The sequence below is a fragment of the Macaca mulatta genome, chromosome 11 (assembly GCF_049350105.2).
Source record: "Macaca mulatta isolate MMU2019108-1 chromosome 11, T2T-MMU8v2.0, whole genome shotgun sequence".
Lineage (NCBI taxonomy): Eukaryota > Metazoa > Chordata > Mammalia > Primates > Cercopithecidae > Macaca > Macaca mulatta.
The window spans coordinates 11,095,040-11,121,509 of NC_133416.1; the positions used below are offsets into that span (position 1 = coordinate 11,095,040).

Below are 26,470 nucleotides of genomic sequence, written 5' to 3' on the forward strand. Positions count from 1 at the left end.
CTTGCCACGCTCCCCTGCTGCCATCGGTCCGTGCCTCCCTGATTGGTTGGTTGCTGTGGCATTTGGTGTTGCTTGCATGAGGTGATGGACGCTTGCCTCTCCTCTTTGGCTGCTTGGAGCCAAAATACAAAAGTGCTGGTTAAAAGGTGATTTATCTTCCCTGATGGTACCATGCATCGTAAACAGGGCTTCTACTCTGTCTTCACTAGACTTTATGATACTGTTGTGTGTTGTGCCATTAAAGATTGTTGTCATAACAAGGAGAATCAGAGGGTAGAACATAGTCACAGGCCTTAAAAGGCTGTTTTCTGAGCCAGCGTCATGTGCTGGTGAGTTTTGGGTTCTCACTGGTCAGGCATCTGTTGGACACACTGTGCTGTGGGTCATCAGTAAAACTGGATTAGTCTCTCCTTCGTCCTTCCTTCTGTGCATTCTTGGGATCCAGAGAGGGCGTGGTGGCTTCTTCTACCTGCCAGAGGCACGAATGTTTGTGTCTTCATTCAGAGGTGAGCAGCTGTCAGGCATGAGCATCCCGCCCCTGCTGCCTGTCACCAGCTCCCGTGGGGCTGGCTAAGCCCAAGTCCTCTGCGCTTCCAGGAGAAACTCCTGCTTCTTGCGTGTCCTTTCCTCTCAATGCTCATTCATGTGACCGTCTTTCTAAATGGCATCACTTGATCAAGATTTGGCCTTCTGTGGCCACTCTGGGGTACATTTGATTGAAACAAAGTTGCTCAATTGAGAGATGCCTTAACAAGAAAGGAAGTAAGATTTCTCAGGCCCAGTGAGTAGTATGTTTTGGTTGGTACACAGAGGCTTCCAAACGACATTTGGAATCAAAAATTTTCTCATTAGGCCAGGCACAGTGGCTCATACCTGGACAGCCAGCACTTTGGGAGCCTGAGGCAGAAAAATCACTTCAGGTCAGGAGTTTTAGTCCAGCCTGGACAACATAGGAAGATCTTGTCCTTACAAAAAAAAAAGAAATATATTTATATATAAATTATATATATATAAATTAGCAAAGCATAGTTGTATGTGTTTGTAGTCTTAGCTAATCGGGAGGCTGAGGTGGGAGGATCATTTGAACCCAGAAGTTGGAGGCTGCAGTGAGCTATGATGGTGCCACTGCACTCTAGCCTGCATGACAGAGTGAGACCCTGTCTCTAAAATATTTTTAAAAATTGTCCCAATAAATATTTATCTGACCAAATACAAGGGGCAACTCAGCAAACTTAAGCAACAACAAACTAAACTTATCATCTTAGGAAGCCCTCCCCTTCCTTGTCCTCCAGCTGACACTTATATCCAGGGGTCCTTCCTCCCCTTTGTCATTCTGATCTCTTTCCTGCTTCACCTTTATCCTACCCTCCCTCCACTTCTCCTTGTCCAGATCCCAAACCCTCCCAACAACTTTCCTAAAACTCCAAATGCCCAGTTGCTTCTAAAGTTCCTTCCTTTTGTCCTGTGGACAAGTTGTGCAGGCAACTATAGAAGTTAAACTTTGGACCCAGCTGAATCAAGACCTACAAGTAAAAAAAAATTTTAACTAAGAGGAGACCAGTGAAAATTCACAGAAGATTACAGAATTATTTTGAGTGCAAGTGACTCAGAGTTACCTGATGCTATGGACCAAATGCTTTTGTACCTCTCAAATTCATATGTTGAAATCCAGTCCCTTATATGATGGTCCAGCATATGATGGTGTTTGGAGGTGAGACCTTAGGAGGAGGTGACTAGATTGTGAAACCAGAGACCTCATGAATGGGATTAGTGCCCCTACAGGAGAGGCCCCCGAGGGCTCCCTCATCGCTTCTGCTATGTGAGAACACAGTAAAAAGATGACCGTCCGTGAACCAGGAAGCCAGCCCTCACCAGACACTTAATCTGCCGAAGACTTGATCTTGAACTTCACTACCTCTAGAACTGTGAAAAATATACTTCCCTTATCTATAAGCCAGCCAGTCTTTGGTATGCTGCTTTAGCAGCCCAGACTAGCTAAGACACCGGAAAAAATCAAGTGGCGCACGTAATTTCTGGAAACTCTGATGCTAAATCCTTGATGCCAAAAGGTGATAAGATCTGACTCAGAAACGAATCTACATGCTCCTTCCTTCACTAATGAACCTAAGAGTCACAAAATGCCAAATGTAGGTCAAAGACCTCTCAAAGCCATACCTGAAAGATTTACAATAACGATTGTAATTTCATCGCACAACTACCCACAGCAAAAAGATGAAACTCCGAGGTGTTCTCAGGATAGCCTCAGCAATGCTGTCTGACAATACAGAGGGGTAAAGAAGACGCGGAAATTTTCATTAAAAAGTCCAATTCTTTATTTGAAAGTTGTTAGATAAATTTGAAATCTTATCAATATGTTTGGGCAGGATGGAGGCATGGAGACCCCAGGGCACAGGTGCTTGTCTTGGAGGCTTCGGGACCTGTGCCCTGTGGAGGCTGCACCCCCTCCACACACCTCTGCCCACCTGGCAGCCAGAAAGAGCCTGCTTTGGGCAGCATATTGGAGGACCCTAGCCCAGATGCTCAGCTGAAATCAGACCTCAGTCCCGAGGGAAAGAGGCGGCCTCTGAGAGCAGGAGGAGCTGCTGGAGTCCCACCCTGCACGCTCCTTTCCCTGCCTGCCTGGAAGCCTGCCACGAACAAGGCAAAGCCTGCACCAAGTATGAGAAAAAGGGGCAGTTCCCAGCCACATGGAGGCCACGCCTGTCCTCTGGAAAGCCTTTCAGAGAGGCCCAGGAGCTGGAGTCGCCTACCCTGTTCTCCACCTCTGTGGCAACTCCTATGTTCAGGATCAGGAGGAGCATGGGGCTTGGGGACAGGGACCCCACCGGCCACTCCTTCTCTTCAGCCTCTTGCTGCAGGGCTGAGGTGAGAGGATACAGCAGATGCTGTGATGTCAGATAGCTCCCTGCTGGGTTGATTCTTCACAGTCCTGGGACAAGGGCAAGAAGGCTCTGGAAGTAGCTCTAACTGCAGCACTATAACTGGAAGGTTCTCTTCCCATGGTGCTGACACTAGCTCAACAGACAGCACAGGAAATTCCTGTATTTCTGGATACTGAGCAGAGCTGGGAAAAAAGATAGGGTTACCACTGTCGATCACTTTGCACTGACCTTTCCAAACACCAAAGTGAACTCACTGAACTGAGGGCAATACCAGCCCCAAAATCCCACCCCTCAGAAAATCTTCCAGACTGCAGCCACCTCACTATCTGCCTCTGCCTCGATGGGCTACAGAGGCTTCATCCAGGCAAGAAAAATGTGCAGATGCTGGAGCAGCTTTGATCCAGGACACTTGACCTGCACGTAGGCCACCTTAAGCTTGAATGATGGAAAGCTTGGGGGCTGAGAGAAAGCTACAGAGTATTGATCTGGCCAAGTGGCCAAAATGAAAGAGAAGGTGCTGGGGGTGGGAAGTGGGCATCAGAGTTAGAGGCCTGGTCTTTCCTCCAGCACGGCTCATCCGCAGCACCCGTGTGCTGCTGCCTGTCTAGAGGACGGCCCCAAGCCGGTCCAAGCCCTCTACACTGTCCTGGCAGGGACAGACCTGGTCATAGTGCAGGACTTTACAGACAATTGTGGACCTCAGCTACCCAATGACATTCTCCTCCTGTAGGCCCAGGGCACACAGCTCCGTGCACCTGGGCACCAGGACTGCGGCTCCGGGCAGGTGTTTGAGCAGGTGGCTCATCACTGCTTCAGGTCTGGGCCCCCTGGTGCTGGGGTTGGGAAAGGTGGATGTGGGAAGGAGCAGGACAAGCAGAACTGGGAAGCGAGTGTCCTGGGCATGGGTCTTTTGGGGGCCGGCTCTGACCCCAACCTCCCCTCCTCTTTGACAAGGACCTGAGGCCCCATCTTCAGCTCACCTTGACTTCTTTCCCCTTGCAGAAGCCCCAGACCTCAGCCATTTCGGGGCAATTACGAGGTGTATGAGACCCAGAGTTCTTTCAGTCTCTCCCCAGTCACAGGCTGTATAATCCCCTCATCCTTTTGGGGTAGTCCTTTTTCTGGACCCAGAGTCCACCCACTTTAGAGTTGGTCCTGGGATCTGTCATCCTGGTCAGAATCTGGGAAGAAGTGTCTATACCTAGAGGAGGCCAGGAGCGCATCGCATGTCCCACTCTGCGAGCATGCCCTGCTTTCGATGTCTCCAGTGAGGATCTGACTCCCTGGATAGAATGGAGTTCAGGCCCAGGGGCTGGCATCTGTTTTGTTTGTTAAAATATGCCCGTCACCTATAAAAGTGTCTGCACAAAGTAAATGCTTAATATATGTGTGTTTAGTGAATGAACACCAACAAGAACCTTCCCAGATAACTGAGTGTGCCTGGGGCCTCTCTTCTAGCACCCAGGGACCTGTATTCACAGCCTGTATAAAGAGCATTATCCCAGCAAATCCTCAAAACCACACCCTCATTTTAGCGATGAGCAAACACAGGCTTTTGGATGTAAGAAGGCAGCTCCACAGCACACAGGTCGGAACTGAGAACTGTTCACAGGAACTGCTGTGTGACTTTCCCTCTCAATTCCCCGAGGCTTAGTCTGTGGTGGCTGACACAGAGGAAAAGGACCTGGGGAGGCCTCAATTCCTCCTCTATTTTAGAGACAGTGACACAGCAAGAAAGTAGAACCCTTTGGACTTAAAACCAGTCATTGCGTTTCTTTCTTTAACATAAAGGGAGTCTTGAGAAACAGCTACTGCAATTGCAGACCCGGCAAAGGGCCCAATGCCAGGAGACTCATTGGGTGGGAGAAAGCCCATCACAGTGCCATGGATCTGAGCGATGACTCGGGGAGGAGAAAATCCAAGGGGGGACCACACAGCTGAAAGGTGACACACACGTTATCAGTTGGGAAGCTGGAAATGAAAGGATCAATGGAATTTTATTTGTCACACAGACTCCGGATTGACAAAATATTAAAAGACTTGACACCCGGGGGCAGCTAGATGCTGGGAAGCAGCTACATTCGGGACTGCTGGTGGCAATGTATCTACCACAGCCCTTTTGGAAAGTCATCTGACTAAGCCATGAAAATTTTATGTATGCATATTCCTCACCAAGTAAACTCCTTTCCTGGGAGTCCATCTTCTGCAGGGCATTAGTATATGTTACGGGATGAATTTTGTCTACTCTTCAAAGTTCGTGTTCACGTCTAACACCAGTGCCTCAGAAAGGGACTGTATTTGGACATGTGGTCCATAAAGAGGTGATTCAGATTACGTTCACTGGGGTGGGCCCTAATGCAATATGACTAAAGTCCTTATAAGAGAGGCAGTAAGGACACAGTGAAGCATCAGGGAAGGCCCTGTGACCCAGAGAGAGCCGGAGGCCATCAAGTAGCCACGCAGAGAGGCCTCAGAGAAACCACCCCAGCCCACAGCTCCATGTCCAATTTCAAGCCTTCAGAATTGTGAGAAAGTACATTTCTGTTGTTAAAGCCGTCCAGTCTGTGGCACTGTATGATGGAAGTGCTAACAAACTGTCACGGCCTATTCCGAAAAGCATCGGATACCGCTACGAGATAGCTGATGTTGAAAGAGAATTTTATCATGCGAGGCTCTGGCAGCATTGAGAGGCCTCCCTTTGGAAAGTTATGAAGACATATGAGGACACAGCTCCTCTCTGATGGTGCTATGGGGGTGAGTTCTCTGAGATGACATTGCAGACAGATGCATAGAGCAGCTGACCTCTCTTTTTGTGTGACACCCCCACCCTTTGTAAAAAAGAACCTCCCCAGTAAGACTGACAGCTTGTAATGTTTGGAGAGGGTCTGGCAGGACAGTGGAGCTGTCTGCTACAGGAGACACCTGGGGGAGGTACTTAATAAAAACAGCAGCAACATGCAGAGATAGTCATAGCCTTGTGTAAAGAGAAAACGACACAAAGGCATTTCCTCTGATCCTCCTAAAAGTAGATGAGCTGGGACTTTTCACCTAAAGAAGTTGCCACTGGGGACTAATAGAGGCCAGATTCCTTTGGGAGGGGACTGTGGGTCACTCAAGTGGGAATGCCCAAGAACAGGGCTCAGGAAGTCCCCATTTGTGGGTCGGAGTCCTGGGCCACTCTGGACGTCTTGAGTCTGTCTGTGGAGACCCCTCTGTGCCTGCTCTCACCCTAGTCCAGCACTGGCCCTGGTTGGTGACGTGTTACACCTGCTCTTCATTCAAGGAGATGGTGTTGTTGAACCCGTCTCCTGCCTGGAGCTCTGCAAAGACAGTGCCTGGCATCAATGGCCTGCCTGGCTCTTTGATGTTTATTTTATAAAGTTAGTAATCCCAATCATGAGAATTCCACCCTCAGAACCTCATTACCTCCTAATACCATTATACTGGGGATTAGGATTTTGCCATATGAATTTTGGAGCAGGGAGATATTTAGTCTATTGCAACTGTTATGCTTCATGCTTTTATTATCCCCAAAGCTGCCATTTTTCTGTTGTTCATTCTCTTCTGTTTTTCCTCCCCCAGTCTCCCAGTCTCTGTCTCTCTCTCTCTCTCTGTTTCTCTGGGTCTCTGTTGCATTCCTTAAACTGGGGAAGGGAGTTCTGCTGTTATGAGGTGGTCTATGTACAGGCTTACATGGCAGAGGCCAAGGGAGTGCCCAGGCCAAGAAACGGGGAGGAATTTGGGCCCTCAGTCCACACTGAGTCATGCCAATACCCACATGAGTGACCTTGGAAGTTAATCCTTCCCCAGTCCAGTTTCAGTTGAGACCACAGTCCCAGCCTCAGGAGAGGCGCTGAGGCAGAGGCGTCCAGCTAAGCTGTGCCCAGATTCTGCTGGACACAAATTGTCAGATATTAAGTATTTGTTGTTTAAAGTTGCTAAGTTTGGAGGCACAATGTTGTCAAAGACAAGCAGATCTCTACCCTCATTTCCCAGGCCCCAGACTCCCCCGTCCCTCTGCTCCTCTCCCCCCAGCCTCCCTGCAGCCTCACTGTCTGCTTTGTAACCTCCTCTGCCAAACTCAGGTACACCTGTGAGGCTCTGCCCCGGGGTGGCTTCTTTCTGACACTGTTGCCCCCTGACTTGGGCAGCATTGGTCCCCTATTGTCATTCTGGCCATGGCATGAATGTCACCTCCTTGAGGCATTTGAATTCTCCCCACACAGACTCCCCGGCCCTCCCTCCCGTCATGCTACCGTATTTTTATCACAGAACCTGCTCTTTTCTTTCATGTGGACTTGCTCTAGTGATTTTGTGCAGGTCTCCTAAGGCTGTGGGCTCCTACGGTGGAGAGCGGCTCCTTTGTCATTTTCAGCACCAATGCTGAGTTCACCAGGCCACCTGGCACAAGATGAGTGCTCAGGGCAGAGTCGCTGAGTGAATAAGTCGGCGCGGGGAGAGAGTAGTTAAACCACCTTCCTGCTTCTGCTGTCCTCGTAATGTGGAGATCACTGATAATAACAGGAGGTGCCTGTCTCAGGAGACTATCCCGGAGCTCCAGCTGCTCCAGCAAATCTCAGTGGGCACCAGGGACATGGGAGGCTGCTGCCCCCTGGTGACCAGTACTAGCACTGCGGCCCCAGGCAGGCGCATCACAGAAGAGAGCAGGCACTTGCGTTTGGACTTGATTAAAATTAAGAACTTCTCTTCATCAGAAGATGCCTTCAAGAAAATAAAAAGGCAAGAACAGAGTGTGAAGAAACATTTGCCACTTGTGTGACAAAAGCCTGGCATGTAGGAGGCGGGACTAACTCCATCAATTAAGAAGAAAGACGCTGGGGAGAATGGGTAAACAATCCGGACATTTCCCCAAGAGTGGCCCGGCGGCCAGCAGGTGTAGAGAAAGGTGCTGCACGTTCTCGGTCATCTGGGAGATGCAGATTAAACCCACAATGTGGCACCGCTATGCAATGGATAACGTTTTATTTAAAAAGCGACATCGAGTGTTGGTGAGGGGGCTGAGTGACCGAGACTCTCACATGCCGCTGTGTGTGTAAACTGCTACAAACACCCTCAAAAGCCCTTTGATAATATCTTCTAAAGACGGGCATACACACTCTATGGCCCCACAATTTGACTCACGTGTAGATCCGTTAGAAATGCCTGCGTCTGTTCACCACGCAAAAGAACGTCCACAAAGGGCCAGAACTATGACAGTTAAGGGAGGTAAATTCTCAGTATTGGAACTGTGGGTTAATTGAGTTTCTCCTTAGACTATTTTTCTCTTTTCTACAATACATCATTATTTGGCACTTTTCCAAACTGGGAGCAACTCGCATGTACATCAATAATAAAAATAATAAAAGAAATATATATATATATACACACACACACACAAAAGTCACAAAATATGATATTGCATATATAGATACATATAATAAAAGCTATACAGAACTAAAAATGAGCTATAGCTGCCTTTAGAAATACACATGAGACTCAAATATAATAAATTATCCTGACAGTTTATTCTGCACAATTTCATTTCATAAAATTTTGAACTAATATTAAAATTAAAATATTAAAATTCTCACTTCAGAAGTGCAAATATTTGTTATCACTGGAGAAGAGAGTGCAGTGGCCTGGGATGACAACATGAGGGGACTCCTAGAGGGTTGGTGAGGTTCTGTTTCTTACCGGTACTGGTTCTGGGTGCACTTGTTTTGGATAACTCATTGAGCTACGCACTTCTTATTTCCATATTTGTAGGCATATGAAATGCTATGCTATGCTTCAACACACAAATTCATGGAATCAACCTAAATGCCCATCAATGGAAGACTGGATAAAGAAAATGTGGTGCAAACACACCATGAAATACTATGTAGCCATAGGAAAAGAATGAGATCATGTCCTTTGCAGGAACGTGGATGCAGCTGGAGGCCATTATTCTTAGCAAACTAAGACAGGAACAGAAAACCAAATCCTGCATGTTCTCATAAGTGGGAGCTAAATGATGAGAACACATGGACACGAAGAGGGGATCAACAGACAATGAGGCCTAGCAGAGGGTGGAGGGTAGGAGGAGGGAAAGGAGCAGAAAAGAGTAACTATTTGGTCCTAGGCTTAGTACCTGGGTAATGAAACAGTCTGTACATCAAATCCCTGTGACATGAGTTTACCTATAAAATACACCTGCACATTCACCCCTGAGCCTAAAATAATAGTTTTTAAAAAAAAACAAATTCAAGCAATTGGATCTGGACTTCTATTTTTCTGGTTAATACCAAGGCCAGCAGGCATAGGGGTTGGTTCAAGACTCTGGCATTGCAGCATCTAGATTTCTGTCCTGGCTATCACCACTTCCTATCTCAGAGATCTTGGCCACGGTACTAACTCTCCAAGCTTCAGTTCATTGTCTGTAAAAGGAGTTAATTATGCTTCCCTTTTCATAGTTATTCAGAGGATTAATTCCTCACAAGAAATGCTAGCTCTTGTGGGACTTCATGTTGTTTTTTGTTCTATGAACTATGGAGAAGACAGTTGATGACCTGTGGTAAAGGAAGGAGAAGCATGAGGTTCAACCCAAAGATGTTTTCAAGGCGAAATGTTGATAAGGACATTATGTTGACAAGGACATTATGTTGACAAGGAAATGTTGACAAGGACATATCTATAGGTTAGATACATCTATAGTTGTAAATTTTGAGGCCATCCATTAATAAATCCTCCATTCCTCCCACCTTTGTCTACAATTTTGTTAGTAACACTAGATAACCTCATCAAGCAGAAGATAGCCCAGCGCAGGGTCACCCCTGAAATTCTCCCTCCAGGTGACAGTGATCCATTAAGCAGCCTGCTCTGTGGCAAGAAGGAAAACAGGTTTGGATGTGTCTCGCTGCCACAGCAGCAGCTAAGAGCCCCAGGGACTTGGCTGCTGGCAGCATCTTCTACCAGAGTTTTCCTTTGACAGAAGACTCCCAGAGCCCCTAGGAACCAGGATATGGCTGTCAGGAGATAGCATTCATTCATGCATTCATTCACTCATTCATCATTCACCTGTAAAAACATATTGAAGTCTTCTTCAAGCTAGATGTGCTATGTCCTGAGAATAAAGGTCAGTAAGACACAATGCCTGCCCTCGAGGAGCTTGCTGTCTAATAGAGAGTAGTATCACAGCCAGAAGAACTCTATGAAAGACTCCAGCCAGGTCATGTCACTCTTCTGCTCACTACTCTGCAATGGCTCCCATGCTCCTCAGAGTAAAGTTCAAGGTCCTTCTCACAGCCCCATAGGACCTGGCCACCCCATAGTTCTTGTCCATCCCCTTCCTCCCTTCTCTTCAGCCACATCGCCCTCATTTTCAAACACAGCAGCCGAGTGCACCCCTGCCTTCAGAACCTTGCACTGTACTTGTCTTTCCTTTGTCTAGATGCTCTTCCCCCAAACACCTACATGGCTCACTCCCTCCCTTCCCGCAAGCCATTCCTCAGAAGACACCGTCTCAGGGAGGCTTTGTCAAGCCCCACCACATCTAAAATGTCAACACTCCCCAGCACTTCATATCCTCTTCCTAATTTATTTCTTCTTCTCAGGACATCTTCCTCTCTAATACTCTCTACCCGACTTTCTAATCTTGTTTAATTGCCATCTCTCCTACCAGCAGGTAGGCCTCTGAGAGCAGCAGTGAGCTTTGGATTATTTTAATATTGTTTTGTTTGTTGTACCTAGAACACGTAGATTAGTGACTAACACAGTATATAGAAACTGGGAAAAGGAAGGAAGAGAAGGGAAGGGGAGGGAAGGGAAGGGGAGGAGAGGGGAAGGGAGGAGAGGGGAGGGGAGGGCATGTTCTCCTTACAACTCGATCTGACTCCCCTAGAAGAGGGGGCAGGGAAGGAGGGCAAAGCTGGGAGAGTTGAAGAATATTAAGAAGAGAATAGGGTAGCCAGATTTAGCAAATAAAAATATAAAATGCCTAGTTAATTCTGAATTTCAGATAAAGAATAATTTTTTAGCATAAGTATGTCCCAAACTAAGCATAGCACAAGACATATTTATGCTAAAGAAATTATGTATTCTCTAATAATAAATTATTATTTTCTCCAATGCACATTGACTTTGCATCCTGTATTTTATCTGGCAACCCTAAAATAGAAGGACTAAAAATTCTTGAGGCAAGCCAATGGATTCCAGGAGGGAATATTGCTGGATTTCTGGACTGATGCTCGCTTTATAATACTTAACTGTTTTTAGCCCCTTCCCTCCCTCCCTCTCTCTTTCTCTTTCTTCCTTTCTTGCTTGCTTGCTTTCTCTTGCTTTCTTTTCTTTCCTTCTACCAGCTTTTCCTAGTTTTTATTGTGGTAAAATAAACCTAAGCTAAAATTCACCATGGAAACTATTTTGAAGCATACAGCTCAGTGGCGTTAGCACACCCACACTGCTGTGCAGCCGTCACCACCAGCCATTTCCAGAACTTTCCATCATCCCCACCTGAAACTCCACCCGTGAAACACAAGCTGCCCGACTCCCGCCTTGCTTCCCCATCCCTGGCGGCCACGGCTGCTGCTGCTGCTGCTATGAATTGGACTGTTCTAGGCACCTCTCATAGCCGGACTCACACAGTATCTGTCCTTTTGCGTCTGGCTTCTCTAATTTTTTTAATACAACTTTTTTAGAGACTGGAGTCTCGTTATGTTGCCCAGGCTGGTCATGAACTCTTGGTCTCTGGTGATCCTCCCAACTCCCCATGCCTGGTTTTTCTATTTAATTTCTAAAGGCAGGTGGGAGCTAAGCGGGCCACAGCCACAGAGGAGCTGCCCGCAGACGTGAAGACAATGTCGGATGTCCTAAGAGACTCCGGAAAGCAGGTCACAGGTGGGTCCATGTGAAGAGACTACCAGACAGGCTTTGTGTGAGCAATAAAGCTTTTTAATCACCAGGGTGCAGGGGGACTGAGTCAGGAAAAAGGAGTCAGCAAAGGGAGATGCCCTTTATAGGATTTGGGTAGGTAGTGGAAAATTAAAGAGGGTTTTTTCTTCCCGGAGAGGCAGGGATCACAAGGTGCTTGGGGGGGATCTCCTGAGACTCATTGTTCAGCAGAAGGAATGTCGCAAGGTCAATTGATCAGTTAGGGTGGGGCAGGAACAAATCACGATGGTGAAATGTCATCAGTTACGGCAGGAACTTGGCTATTTCACTTCTTTTGTGGTTCTTCAGTTGCTTCAGGCCATCTGGATGTATATGTGCAGGTCACAGGGGATATGATGGCTTAGCTTGGGCTCAGAGGACGACAGGGTGTAGGACTGGAGGGCAGGGGCAGCCTCCAGGCTTGGGCTGGGGGTCCTGCCCCCGGGGTCCTGTCCCGGGGCACGCCCATGGCGAGGGCTGCCCAGAGGAACCAAGGCTGGCTGTGGCCTGGCCCCGAGCCTGAGGGGAAGGCAGCAAGGGGAGAGAAGATAGAGGCGTGGGAAGAGGGTCTGCAGAGCTCGGGGCGTGGATGGGGCGGCCTGGGGCTCGGAAGACAGGAGGTGGGAGCCGCGTGCCAGCCTGGAGCTCGGACTGCGCGTGGAACCGCGCCCACTCATGACTCCGCCCCCAGGTTAGGGGGCGCGGCTGGGGAAGGCGCGCGGGAGGCCTGGGACCCTTTCTGGGCGGAGGACCCACGCGGAGCCTGTGCCCCGCGGCCGCTGCCCCGTGCCCTGCCCAACTCCCGATGCCACCACTGGGCCCAGGCCGCCCGAGAAGCACGTCCGTCCCGTCGCATGGCCTCCTCCCTGGAACCGCGCCCTGCACTGGACCCGCCTGGCCCTCGCGGAAATCCAGGGCTCTGCGGGGTCCTGGCTCCGCCTCCTCCCTCCCACCCGAACCCGCGCCCTCCAGCGCCTTCCCGCCAGGGTCCTGGTTCTGGGAAGCCTCGCGCATCTCTTGCGCAGCTGCCGCCCTCCTGGAGTAAGGAATGCCCATCAAAAAACTAAAGGGAATTGATACTGGGACATGGCCGCTGGCTTTATATCAATAATTGTGGTAATAAAGTTGATAGCACATAGCATAGGATGGAGGAGGCACCTGCCTGGTGAGGTGAGACAATGGTCAGATTCACCGAGGCTCCTGTGTGTCCCAGATTTCCTGCTGGGGGAGGCTGTGCTGCTCAGCGGTTCCCACACCTGCTTCTATGGGAGAAGCAAGTAGAAGTCAGAAGGATGGGCGAAGGAGTCAGAAGCTTCTCTTATTCGTTCGGGGAGATTCTGTGTCGGGGGCACCAATTGTACAGGGAACGAACCAGTTGCCAACTCCTGACCCTTGGAGTTGACTCCACACCGCTTAAACCTCTGCGCTGGTTCCCTGGGGGCCTACAGCGAGGTCTGTAACTCAGGGAGAGACGCTGGAGCCGCGTGTGGGAGAACGGTGTGCAGGACCGGCTCCATGCACTCTTGAAATTATAAACTGCCTTATGAGACAGGGTTACGGAGTCGATGCATTTTCCTGGGAGAGTCCATAGTTTTTACCGCATTCTGTAAAGCAACGCTGTGCAGTAGAAATATTATGCCATACACAATACGTACGTACAGTTTTAGTTGTCACTTAAAGAAACTGAAAAAAGATCTTGATGAACATGGATGGCATAGATGTGAGAAAAGCACCATTATTAAAGAATATGCATTTATGTAATGCATTAAAAGGTAACAAAATGGATAAGCAGGTAACAAAATATCAAAGACCTAGAGTGAACTGCAGTCACCCACTGTGGAACTGAGGAGTTAGGGTTTCTCATTACAAAACTCCCTGATGGAAGACTATTATTTATCAACTATTGTCTTTCCACTAAATAAAAAGTGATCGTCATCTTCTCAGATGAGCACCACAGGCTTTGCAAAAGATAACTGCCGATTAACCTTTGTGCCTGGATTTTCTCATTCCTAAAAATAGATAGTACTACATGACTCCAAAGTGTGTTGTGAAGTCAATTGGGGTCATGTATACTAAAGTAACAGAAATGTTGACCACATAGGAAGGGGTGGTTAGTGTAAGACTCCCTTTCTGTCAACATATATACATTAAAAGTGTAGTTTAGGTTTACATAAAGACAAAGTATCATGAAAAGGGGTCTTGCAATTGGTAGTACTAACAAAATTTTTAAACTCCAAGATCTTCAATTTTAATGTATAAAAATAATTTAAAAATACTGATCAATAACAAAAGCCCTATAGTCAGACAACATAGGTTCAAGTTTGGCCTTGATCTCAACCAGCGTTTCAATGTTGAAAACAATGCCATGTGGTCTTTCCAACACCATATCCTTATCTAACATTGGAGATAATAAATTCACCGTTATTAAGAGTTAAATGGAATAGTTCTTGGGAAGGTGTTAGATTGGTTCTAACATACATGGGTATTATGAGCTAATATCTGTAGTACCATTGTAGAATAAGGAAATACCATCCACAGACAGGGGCACAATAATGATTATCTTCATGATAAAAGGTTAAGAGCTACCAGATACAGAACGAAGGAGCCATAAAATGATAACGTTATGAATGACTTTAATGCTTACACCAGAATCCTTTCTAGGATAGCTCCTGCCTGAAAAGAACTGGGTCTCATTTCTTTGGAATCACAGGACACTGAGTGTGGCAAAAAGAAAACAAAAGAAAAATATGGAAATCACATATGTGATTTTAAAAGTAAAAAGTAACAGAAGAAATTAGTGATCCATTTTATTTAATCCAATATATCCAAAATATGGTCATTTTAGCATGGAATCAATATAGATTTTAATGAGATAGTCTATGTTCTTTTTTCCTACTGAGTCTTTGGAATTCAGTGTGTATGTACACTGACAGCACATCTCAATTTAGACTAGCCACATTTCCAGTGCTGAGTGGCTGCATGTACCTGGTGGCTACCACACTGGACAGCACAGGTCTAAGGATTTCATTCCTGGCTCAAGTCCAGACTTCCAGCCTTGGTTTTGGGTGTTTTTCACAAACTGGCCTCTCTTTATCATTCTTTTTCCTGGTACTTCCTCAAGGATGACTGTGTCCCTGCCACTCAAGACCACTTGCCGTTTCACTACATACCTCTGTTCGAGCTGTTCCTTTTACCTGGGATGCTCTCTCGGTTTGTTTTTTTTGAGACAAGGTCTCACTCTGTTGCCCAGGCTGGTGTACAGTGACATGATCATGGCTCACTGCAGCCTCCATTGACCTCCTGGGGCTCAGATGATCCTCCCCCTTCAGCTCTCCCTAGTAGCTGGGACTACAGACCTGCACCACCAAGCCCAGCTAATTTAAAATATATATATATATATATATATATTTTTTTTTTTTTGGTAGCGACTGGAGTCTATGTTGACCAGGCTGGTCTTGATTCTCCCATCTCGTCCTCCCAAACTTCTGGGATTATAGGTGTGAGCCACTGCTCCCCACCTGGAGTGCTGTCTCTGCACCTTCTCCCTGGGCCTGGTGGAGAGGCACACATTCTGCTAAGAGGCCTTTCCTGACTTCCCTAACCCCAGAAGGGATCTGTCCCTCCTTAGCATTGTACTCATGGCTGGATTCGAGTTTAACTGTTTTTGAGGCTGTTTCCCTGGCTGTTGCATAGTGTCTTATTCATCTTTGTTGTGATCATGGTCTGCACTGAATAGATGATCAGTAGATGTCTGCAGACAGAATGAATTAACCACCAATCAGTCTCTTACTGCTTGAATGGACTTGCTACTTCCTTGCTTAGATTCGTGTCTGTACAATCTTTTCACATGGGTAGTAAACACACACAGATACCCTCAGATGTGGTAACTAACAAGGAATTCATCTTAAAATGTGTACAGAAAGTGTGTTACATCTTTATCCTCCTCCTCATCTTACAGGAGGAGATCTTACAGGTGGGAGAGCTGGGGTGCAGGACTGAGTTAAGATGGCCAGCAAATTACCATCAGTATAAATACAAAGAAGAAGGGGGAGGGGAGGAACATTCTTGAAAGGGGTGGGTGGTCTCACACGGTTGGGTTCCTTGGATGGTGAAGGATCAGTTGGCCGTGCCTTGGTTATCTGACAGGAGGGAAGAGAAGTGGGAGGTGAGGAGTAGCTCCTGGGCCCTCATGAGTATTAGAGGCAGGTTCAGGTCTGAGAAGCAGAGGATATCCTTCCTGGAAGCCTGAGTTAGGAGGAGGAACTCACTGCTGGAGAAAAAGTTGAAGAGGAAGGAGGACGGATATCTCATATCATGGGGAGTGCTGGCCTGAGGAGGCTAGGAGAGAACCATCAGGGTAGAAAAAGGGGCTGAGGAAGCCAGCAGGGGGAACAGAGGAGTAGGCGCCAGCATGGTGAAGAGGTGCAGTGCATTATGCATGATACACACATTATTATTATTATTGGGAATAACCATGTGTCAGAGTGCAGTTCTCACCCTAGAGAACGGAAAATGGAAAAGACCAGAAATTCAGAGAAGGCAACTTACCCAAGGTCTCCTAGCCCTTTAAGGCCAAGTAGAGCTTCCTAGGCATTTCCTGCCAGACTCACCCAGGCCCACCCACACCTCTGTTGCAATGGAGGGCCCCACTATAGTGCCCAGGAGAGCAGGTCTAGGGCACAGTGCCAGGCCTGATGAATGTCCTTCATACCCTTTTCAAGCAACAGGCTATGATTAGGCCTAATTATGGGGCCTGGTCCCTTAATATTCTGCTGGGCATGTCTCTTGTCAGTCAAATCAGTACCATCTGCAGTGTGATTCCGGCTTTAGTGGCATCAGGAGGAGGAATTTAATTCAACCCAATGTAAAGAGATTCTGCCCTCACCTTGCAATTCGAGGATTTGTCCCTCCTTTCCTGCACCCCCACATGCACCTCCTTCCTTCTGGCTCCCTAAGCTCTAGCCTGGGTGAGCAGGGCCTGGACACTCTGTACTAGAGTCACTAGCCACTGCCCAGTCTGTCTTGAACACAGGCCTCAACTTCCTCAGGGTTAAAGTAGGAGGAACAAATGTGTGCACATTTGCTTTTCCAACCTGGGCACCTTTTGGCAGGTGATTCGGGTAATTCTCGCACCACCACCACCCTGCCCATGTATCCCCGTTTCCAGCCTGTTTTCCTCTGCAGCCAGCGCTCCTTTCTTGTGTTTCCAAGTTGGAGAGCTGAACTGAGATCACGTATGGACAGGGTGCCTGGCAGGTACCAAGCACCTTAGTACCAATTCCCCAGTCCCTGGTCTTGCCATCTCCCTCCCTCATTCATTTAGCAGGCATCAGCGGAATCCCATCTCCTATGAGCTCCTGGCCTCCCATCAAACGCTCTGCTGCCACCCACCCCCACCTGATCAGAGGGCCACCCCCTCTCTCCAGTCCCTGCGACGCAACCTCTGGGAGCAGCCCCTTTGGGGATTCCTGGTCCTGGAGGACCCAGCCGGCTTCCCTGGGTGGGAGGGGACAAGGGGAAAGCCCGGCTTGGAAGCTTTCACTCCTGACAGCCGGAGAGCTCACCCACTTCCGCCCCACCTAGCCTCCGGATTTCCTGTGGTGGTTCTGGCCTCCCAATCACGCTCCTCCTCCCACGAGGGTGGGGGGGTGTGAGGGTGCTGGGGGGGAGGGGTTCGTCCTGCACTCTTTCCTGCAGTCAGAAAATACGTACCCTACAGTACCTGTGTGCAAGGCAGTGTGCAGTCACTATAGATGCAGTGATGAACAAGGCAGCGTCCCTGTCCAACTGGTGTATACCCTCTAGCAGGAGAGACAGACCTGCATAACCAACTAATGATCAGTTATGTAATTACAGTTGTGATAAGGCCTATTTACAGTATTCTGCAATCACTAATCTTCATTTATCATGGAGCGTGCTCCACCATTGATCTGACTGCATTAACTCATTTAACCCTTGCCACATTTTATGAGCAGGCACTGCTGTTACCCATTTTATAGATGAGGAAACTGAGGCATAGAAAGAGATCTGGCCAAGTGGCAGAGCCAGGGTTCAAAGCCAGGGATCTTGGCCCTGGGTTCTGTGGGTTATTACCGCCTCTGTGGAGGGGAGATGAGGTGCGGCGAGGCTCGTCATGGGGAGCCTGGCTTGGTCTCAGGGATCAGGGAAGGCGGATGTAAGGAAATAGCATTTGTGGTAAAATCTGAGGGTGAGTGGGTAGGTCAGGAAGAACATTCCAGAAAGAAGGAAGCCCATGAGCTGAGGTGGAGGACCTGAAAGGAGGCCAGTGTGGCTGGAGCGCAGAGAGGCCGTTGAGGGAGCCGAGTGGGAGGGCTGCGGCCTGTTGTATCAGCAGCACTGACCCCGCACAGTCCTTGGGCTCTAGTGACTTTTCAGTGTTTACCTAACTCAAATGAGTGAACGGTGTTTGCTGTTTCCTGCAAAGGTCCCAGGGGTTGTGAGGTACACAGGTCCCATGTTTGGCCATAAACAACCTGAAGTGAGGCTTGGTCTCCTTCCCTGGAGCCCAGGCTGTGCCTCACGTGGGGTACCCCAGCGTGAAGTATCACTGCCTGACTCAGGTCCCTCTCCTGGTCCAAGTCACCCCCACCCAGCCCCATCCCTCATTGTTGGAAGACCTGGAGTCCCTGCTGCTTCACTGTGCAGGCTCCTCTTCTGTCACCACCTGTCGTCAGGAGGTGACAGGGATGAGGCTGCAGTCGGGACTTGCAGGCAGAGAGGATTGGGTGAGACAAAACGACAGGACATGGTGACAGACTGGGAATGAGAACGAAGGAAAGGGAGGAGTCAGTGATGACTGGAGTAAGGTGGGAGCACTGACACCGCTCCCCCTCCACTTGCCCCCATCCTGCAGTAATGGACAAGCATGTGGGCTTTTCATTTTCTGTGGGGTTGTGACCAACTTAGAACCTCCCCCCCTTAGACATGCTCCTGTTTGGAAACCTCCTGCACCGAAGGGACAGGTGGACAGACCTTCCTCCTTGCCCCTTGTCCTCACTTCTTCCATCCTTCTCTCCCATCCTCTCTACTGATTGGCATCTGGTGGCCCCCAAGGTGACACAGCACTGGATCGGCTGCCTGCGTAATTAGCAAATCATTCTTAATTGCCCCAGAGTGGAGAGAATAAAGGTGAAGGCAAGAGCCCAGGTTCAGGATCTGCTTCTTTGGGTTTATGGCAGAGGCGAGGGAAGCAGCAGTGAATCTGGGTCAGGAGTGGGTGCTCCCTGCTCCCTCCTCCCCAGTAGCTTGTAGGTCAGCTGCTGGTCCCACTCCAAAATCCACCATCCCTCAGCCACCCGGCCCTCTCAGAAGCTGAAGTCCTTTCCTGTGTGTGAGCACCAAGCTGGAGCCTGAGGATGACGGGGAGGAGGGGCTCAGGGGTCTCCCCAGGTCTCCACGCTGCTCGTCAACACCACAGAGATCCTGTATGGCAGAAAATGGAGTCGCGGCGTGTGGGTGCAAGACCCAGCCTGACTTAATGGGGTCCCAGGACATCACACTCAGGTGCAGTACAGAGGCGGGAGCCAGGTGAGCGGCGTGGCTTGGCTTGGTGGCCTGGGACCCCTCACTGCACAGTGTCCCTGATGACGCGGGAGAGGTAGGTCAGGAACATGGTCTCGGGACAGCAGATGCCGGCTTGCCTGACTTCCACGTCGCCCCTGGAGATACAAGAAGTCTGTCTTCCTGGACCGATTGGCTGGTGCTGTCACAAAGACCCATGTGATGCTGGGGGCAGAGATGGAGGAGAAACTGTTCGGTGTCCCTTGTCCATCAGTAAGAGCAGCTGGAGCAGCAGGTGGAGAGGGAGGGGGCAGGGATGGAGGCAGGTGCAGGAGCTGGAAGGCCTGCCAGACTGTTCTCCAGGAGAGGCTCTATTGAACCCCTTATGCCACCACAGCTGTGCAGGGTGCACCTGAGGCCTCACTGGCTGCTCCTGTAGGTCCCTGTCATCTCTCACATGTCCCCACCTAATCCTGCAGGTCCCATCCCAGAGAACCACTACTACATGCCAGACCTGGGCCAAGTGCTCAAGGTCATTGTGCCATCCTACCTACTTGACCTGCCTGGCGGACAACCTCATGTATGGTGCCAGCCTGGGCCCCGGCATCACCCACTCTGCCCCTGGCAACAGGCTCAAGCCTCTCAAGCCAAGTGAGCTGGGTGCTAGGACGGGAGCCAAGCTCCCTGCTCAGTCACCTCCTTCCCTAGGCACCCCACACTTTCTCCCATTTCCATTTCTGACTTATAAGATGGCACGCTAACAGCACCCCCATCTCCCCGAGCTGCTGGTCAGTGCACCCTCATCCCCGCCCCAGGCCCTGACCACTGCAGTCCAAGGCGCCGGGCAGAATGACAGAAGCAGCATCCTCTTCAGGTGGGAGCAGCCTTCTGAGGCCACCTCAGTCTCATTTCTGGACCCCTGGTGCATTTTCTGTGGGGCTGTTGTCAAAAATCCCTTATTATTTTTTAATAGTTCTCATTTCGTGTCCTACTGGGCTCATAAAATAGTGGTTTTCAAACGGTAGAGCCCTGGAATGCCCACCTCTTTGGGAGAGGGAGCCTGGACAAGTCTGGCCCCGGGGCCCTCATTCTTAAACCAAAGAGAAAAGAGGGTCTAATAAACAAAAACACTATAGGGGCAGGAACATGGAGCTGGGGGTTGAATGTGACTGAACCCCACACCCCCCTCTGTGACCTTCCTGTTGCAGTGAGAGCCATAAGCCAAGTAGGGAGCTGATGTGAGATCTCAACAAGCTGGTTCTGAGATGCACGCGTGGGAGGCAGGGCTGCTGTCTGCCGTGGGCTGGGGCATCATTAATCCCCTCTTGCCTTTTTCTTCCTGTGTTTAAGTCTCTGGGGCATGGGGGAACCAGCGCTCCCCACAGACCACCCTCACTCAGCCTTTGCCCTCCAGCCTTTTCACCACTGGGGCTGGTGAGGGGCTGGGAGGAGAGAGCCCCTATGTCAGACGACAAACCATCTCTGCCAACCCCCAGCAGCCACAGACAGAGGAAGAAGAGGACAACTGGAAATCCGAGGGGGATGTGCCATGCCTTCCTCCCCTAAACCCAGACTCTGGCCGTGGCCCGGACGTGGACACAGCCAGAATGGGCTCCTCAGCCCTGCTGCCCTGGAAGGGGCAGGGATGGAACTGGCCCAGGTCTGTGTGGGGACCACCTTCAAGGAGTGGGAGGCTGGCCGGGCGCGGTGGCTCAAGCCTGTAATCCCAGCACTTTGGGAGGCCGAGATGGGTGGATCACGAGGTCAGGAGATCGAGACCATCCTGGCTAACACGGTGAAACCCCGTCTCTACTAAAAAATACAAAAAACTAGCCGGGCGCGGTGGCGGGCGCCTGTAGTCCCAGCTACTCGGGAGGCTGAGGCAGGAGAATGGCGTGAACCCGGGAGGCGGAGCTTGCAGTGAGCTGAGATCCGGCCACTGCACTCCAGCCTGGGCGACAGAGCGAGACTCCGTCTCAAAAAAAAAAAAAAAAAAAGGAGTGGGAGGCTGGCTTGAGGCCACGTGGCCGGGGCAGGGGCTTCTGTCTGCCTGTGCTTCGTCCGGAGATGGCTCCACCCAGCCCCTGCAGCAGTGCACTCTTCGATTCCCTAAAGAGGCTTCCAGAGAAAAAGGCAGCACAAATCAATAAAAAACTCAGCAGAAACCAACAGTACACTTTTAATTAAGGACGTGTAGCTGTGCAGGATGCAAACATCTGGGCATCAGTGACTCTCCTCTGGCCCCCGTTGGTCCCTAATGGCGGCAGAAGATGCCAGCTGGCCACGGCCCCTTTCTCTGGGGTCAGAGGGAGAAGACAGGCGCAGTCAGCAGGGGCAGCTGTTGCAGGTGGGAGGGATATTTTCCCACAGGAAAAAAGGTCTCCGTGATGACACGGGGTCTCTATAGTCATGTTGAGAGCCTAAAGGCCCTTGGCATAATTGATGGTGTGGGGTAGAAGGTGTCTTGGAGTTTGTTTAAGTGGTTGAGAGGGAAGGAGGTGCCACAGATGCGGAGGAACTGGTGCGAAGCCAGAGAGACACAAATCCAGGCAGGGCTGTGGGACAGGTTAGGGAGCAGGGCTGCAGGTGTGACTCAGGAAGGAGGGGCAGGTGACAAGTCCCTGGGCAGGAGCCCTGCGGCCATGGGATCATTTTAAATTGAGACCAGAGGATGAGCAGTCCAGGGCAGTTAACCTTGGCTAGAAAGGGCAGAGACAAACAGGCCTGCTCTATCTCAACTCTTAAGAAGGTGGGCAGGATGGAGATGCCACAGTGGATGCCACAGTTGCCACAGCTTCCTGTGGAGACCAGGCAGGAAGCCTGGCTCTCAGCCATGCAGGATGGAAAGGAAGATTCTATGCCAGGAGGGGAGCTGCCCTGGAATGCCCCAAGGCCAGCCAGGACCCACTGTTTCTTCAGGATTCCCCCATTTTCTCCTACGGGAGCTAATGCCTGTGCCTGGGCGCTGGCAGCGCTCTGGACTCCACACTCTCCTCCCGGGTTTCACCCTTGTAACAGGATCCCTGTAGACCAGGCCCACGACAAATACTGTCTCCAGCGGGCAGGGCAAAGGAAGGGCGCGGCGCCAGGCGGTGGTGTGGTTGCCCATCAGGAAGACGCCGACTTCTCCCGGTGAAACTGGGCAGACAGAAGGCAGTGAGAAAAGAGATCTCGGGGTGGGGAGGCTCTCAGAAAGAAAAAGGTGGGACTGACCTTCTGCACAGCAGCAATGGCAGGGCCAAAGGTAGCTTTAACCTCCACACGGGCTCGGATCCAGGCCGGCAGCTTGGCCAGGACAGGGGGCCGGGCGTATCGCTGGTCCAGGAGCACTATGCTGGCAAAATCCTTCTGGTGCCTGATGGCCCTGCCTGCACAGGAACAGAGGCTGCGGCTCCGAGTAACACCTGCCTCCCCACAGCACATTCCCATGGCGTCCCCTCCCCTTCCTCAGACTTATTTAGGAGACAGAGCAGGCAACCCCCCTTTCCTGTTCTCCCCTTCTCCAGCTCCCATCTGTCCACCCAGCCGGAGGCAGCCGGGCTCACCTATGGACTGGTTGACGGCCTTCATGCACAGGTTCTCCACCAGATTCTTCCCTGGGGGCGCCTGGCCTGGGGCTCTGGGCTGGGGGTGGAGGGGATGACTCATCAGGACTGTTTCCTGCCTGCAGCTCTCCCTGGGAAGAGACCCTGCCAGGCTTTGGAGCCAGACCAGGAGCCTTCGTGGCCAACGCCAGCAGCACGGGCCCAGGTGACATCACAGGGAAGATCAAGAGGGTGTGGAGGGGCATCCAAGCCTCCGGAGGGGGCAGGAGACACCAGCACAGTGGGGAAGGCCCGGCTGTATCAGCCCTAAGGGCGACGCCACTCCCACCCACCGCCCACTCTCCTCTCCCGCTCTGCGACACTGGGGTCACTCACGAGGGTTTGATCCAAGTAGGCCATCTTCTCCTGCAGCTCTGGAGACCTGATGTTGGGGAAGGGCATGCCCACCATCACCACACACCTGGAGAGAGGCAGAAGCCCAGGGCAGGTGGGTGTCAGGACCTCCCGGGTCATCACCCACATCTCACCAGCTGCTCCGTTCTACCCCTTCCTCAGGCCTCTCCGACTGTGATCAAAGCTTTGACCCTCCCTGCTCTGTACCTACCGCCTGGAGAGGGCTTGTTCAGCTGAGAGATCCCATCTAGGCCAATGGATTGGGTACTGATACCGCAATGGCCAGCCTGATTTTCCACCCGCTCTCCCAGGGCCAAACCCAGAGCTGCTGAGCCCCTCCCTCCAGCTGGCTGGTCTGAGCAGTTGCAGCCCAGTTGTGGGCTCTAATGGCAGCAGACACAGGCAGGGGCCCAGCTGCTGGGAGTGAGGGCCGGCCAGGTATCATAGTCCAGGACAGGAGCAGAACCACTACTTACCGGCCTAGGTTGTCAGAGAAGTTGATCCCTTCACTCATCTTTCCTCCAACAACAGAGAGGAGAAGGGCCCCCGTCACCCGGCCTCTCTCCTGGCCACAGGCCTGCGGGAGACACCCAGATGCTGAGTTCCCGAGCCAAAGCTTGGATGTCACCCACGTTTCCAGCTGCCACCCCCGCACAGTCTCAGACCCAAGCTCAGCATTAACGCCCGCACCTGAATGCACCTGGAATACGCCAGCAGCACCTGCTCCACCTGGTGCGCGCTCTTAGGTTCCTGGAATATCTGAGAAAGACAGAGGACATCTCCCAGAGACAGGTTCAGGGTGCCAGGTCTCAGGTCTGCTCGTGGCCTTGTCTTCTGGCCAGGGGACTGAGAACCTCACAGCCAGGGGCTTTGGGGAAATCCTCTGCAGTCAGGGACTGGGAGCAGCGGGGATGAGGAGCCAGAAGCCTGTCCTGACTCGATGAGCACAAGAGCTCCCAGGAGGACTCAGTGGCACCGTCCTCAGGAGTGGGAGGGCCGGCGGACAGGCCACTCACCTTCTTCCTGGCAGCCAGGCGGCCCAGCAGGCCACCCTTCTCCCAGTGGGCATGGACTTGGCGCAGGTACTCGTAGGAGGGGAAGAAACAGACCACCCCTCCAGGAACCACACTGCACAGGTTACAGAGGATGCGACCCGCCTCGTCCATCTAACAACGGAAGACAGGAAGCCCCCATGGAGCCACGTCTCAGTCACCCACAAACCATCTTAACCTGAGACCTAAAACTGAGGAGAGACCCACGGCAGGACTACAGCCAAGGAAGAGGACTTGGCTCCCCTGGGTGGGAACCGCAGGGTGGTAGGTGCCGCCTCCCACCAAACACACCCAGCCGCTGCTGCGGACTGCGCCTTTCTGACACACGTCACAGCACTAGTGTCCCTGGGGGCCTTCCTACTGCCCTGGCACTGAGTCCTCCCGTCTTCACTCCAGGGTCCTGATGGGCACCGCAATGACAATCAGGGGCTGCATGCCCCAGGCACGCCCCAGGAGATGCCCCCCAAGCCCCGCATCCCTGCCACCGGCAGGAGCAGATATAACCAAAGGGCAAGAGAGCCAAAGGGAACCAGCAGCTTTCCTCTGCGTGAGGCATCCTCAGGGGATGCCTGGAGGTTTTAAGAATATGTACTTCGCAGCCTAAGGGGTGAGGGGCGGGGAAGCTCAGACCTTCCTCCGTAAGCATCTAGATCGATGCCGCTCATTCTGTGAGGCTCTATAGCGGGTGCCCCCCTTCCCCCCTAGCCCCATGCAATTTCCTCAACACCTGAAAACACTCAGGGTGGGCCAGAGTGCCCCTGCCCCAGAAAACCCTTTGCTGCCTGAGCCCAGGCTGTGGCACGGCGAGCTGGCTGGGACTGACCATCTGAGGCAGCTCTCTTTTCTGGAACGTGAATTCCAGCGGCTGGTTGGAGATCCCGCTGCAGATGACAAGGGGCAGGATATTGTCTGGAGGGATCACGTGACCTGGTAAGAGCCAGGGAGGGGCCGAAAACTGGAGATGCAGGGGTGCTGAGACACAGTGCAGAAAGGGCATTTCCCCGCCCCATCTTCCAGCACAGGAGCAGCGACTGACAGCGCTCACCCACCCACCACCGCCAGTCACACTGGGCAGCAGGCAGCAGGGAGCAGCGCAGGAGAGCCTGGGCGAGCGCATGAAGGGCAAGGCTCCCATCCCGGGGTCTCCTCCGCCCCTGTGCCTTGTTGCAGTAAGAGGTTACACGCAGAAAACAGGAGCCAGAACCCGACCTCTAGCCTGCCCCACCCTGGGCACAGCTCCTCACCACAGGAAAACTCCACCACGCGTTCAGCTTCCACCCCGGCACAGGCCAGCAGCTGCTGCCGGAAGTCAGACACCTGCAGACCAAGGCCACAGCGTCACGGCCCCGTGGCCCCTCAGAGGCCCGGCAGAAAGGAAGCGAGAAGTCTGGGCTAAGAGACAGCAAGTACACACACACTGAAAGAAGAGGTCAAAGAAAAGGCTGACGGCAAACTAACAAAAAGAAAAATGGTGACTGATACCCAGTGCTGACAGCCTCGTTTAAACTACGTGCAGGAACAGCAAAGGAAATCCAGCAAATCTGGCACAGTCACTCTCAACCCTGGCTATGCAGCAAAATTATAGTGAAAATTTTCAAAAATATAGGTGGCCAGGTCCCAGCTCAAACTACTGAATAAGAATCTCCAGGTTTTCACCTGTTAGACGGGCAAAAATCCAAAAGTAACCAATCCAAAAGAGAAACAGGCATTCCTAGATGTTACTGGTGGGATACAGAATGTCCAATTCTTATGAAGAGGAATTTCACAGTAGTTAACAAATTAAATGTATTTATACTTTTAAACCCAGGATCCCATATTTAGGAGTTTACTGAAAATATACAGCCACAAATACCAAACAGCATGTGCCCCGCGCCTTTCCCTGTAACCGTGCACCTGCCTCTCCAGAGAGTACTGGTTGAATGAGCTCCCTACATCTGCCAGACGGAGAACCACGCAGCCCACTAGAGGAGCAATGGCTGGGACAACTGACTGAGATGCTTTCTATGTAAATAAAACAGGAAAGGGAAAAATGAAGACACATTTTTGCTTATCTGGGGGAAAAAGAAAGACCGCAAGGACAGGCTAGCAAAACTAACTCCCTGTGGGGGTGGGGAATGGGCTGGAGAAGGACGAGAGTGAGGCTTTCCTG

The 26,470-nt window shown here is 51.1% G+C and overlaps 1 protein-coding gene across 12 annotated transcripts in view; it reads right to left on the reverse strand.

Moving 5' to 3' along the window:
• Window positions 1-19,263: 19,263 nt before the first annotated feature.
• Window positions 19,264-26,470, reverse strand: part of DDX11 (DEAD/H-box helicase 11) — a 33,186-nt gene continuing 25,979 nt past the window's right edge. For 4 of the 12 annotated variants that reach the window (XM_001114510.5, XM_077953587.1, XM_077953588.1 and 1 more), the window contains 9 exons: window positions 25,566-25,638; window positions 25,145-25,248; window positions 24,286-24,435; window positions 23,960-24,028; window positions 23,746-23,846; window positions 23,252-23,336; window positions 22,877-22,955; window positions 22,545-22,699; window positions 21,495-22,469 (listed from right to left, as the gene is read on the reverse strand). In XM_001114510.5, the coding sequence (XP_001114510.4) occupies window positions 22,440-22,469; window positions 22,545-22,699; window positions 22,877-22,955; window positions 23,252-23,336; window positions 23,746-23,846; window positions 23,960-24,028; window positions 24,286-24,435; window positions 25,145-25,248; window positions 25,566-25,638 (846 nt within the window). In that variant the 3' untranslated portion in view covers window positions 21,495-22,439. Of the gene's footprint in view, window positions 19,534-21,494; window positions 22,700-22,876; window positions 22,956-23,251; window positions 23,337-23,745; window positions 23,847-23,959; window positions 24,029-24,285; window positions 24,436-25,144; window positions 25,249-25,565; window positions 25,639-26,470 lie in introns of those variants that run through there. The other 8 variants (XM_077953582.1, XM_077953583.1, XM_077953580.1 and 5 more) reach the window with 4 other exon arrangements.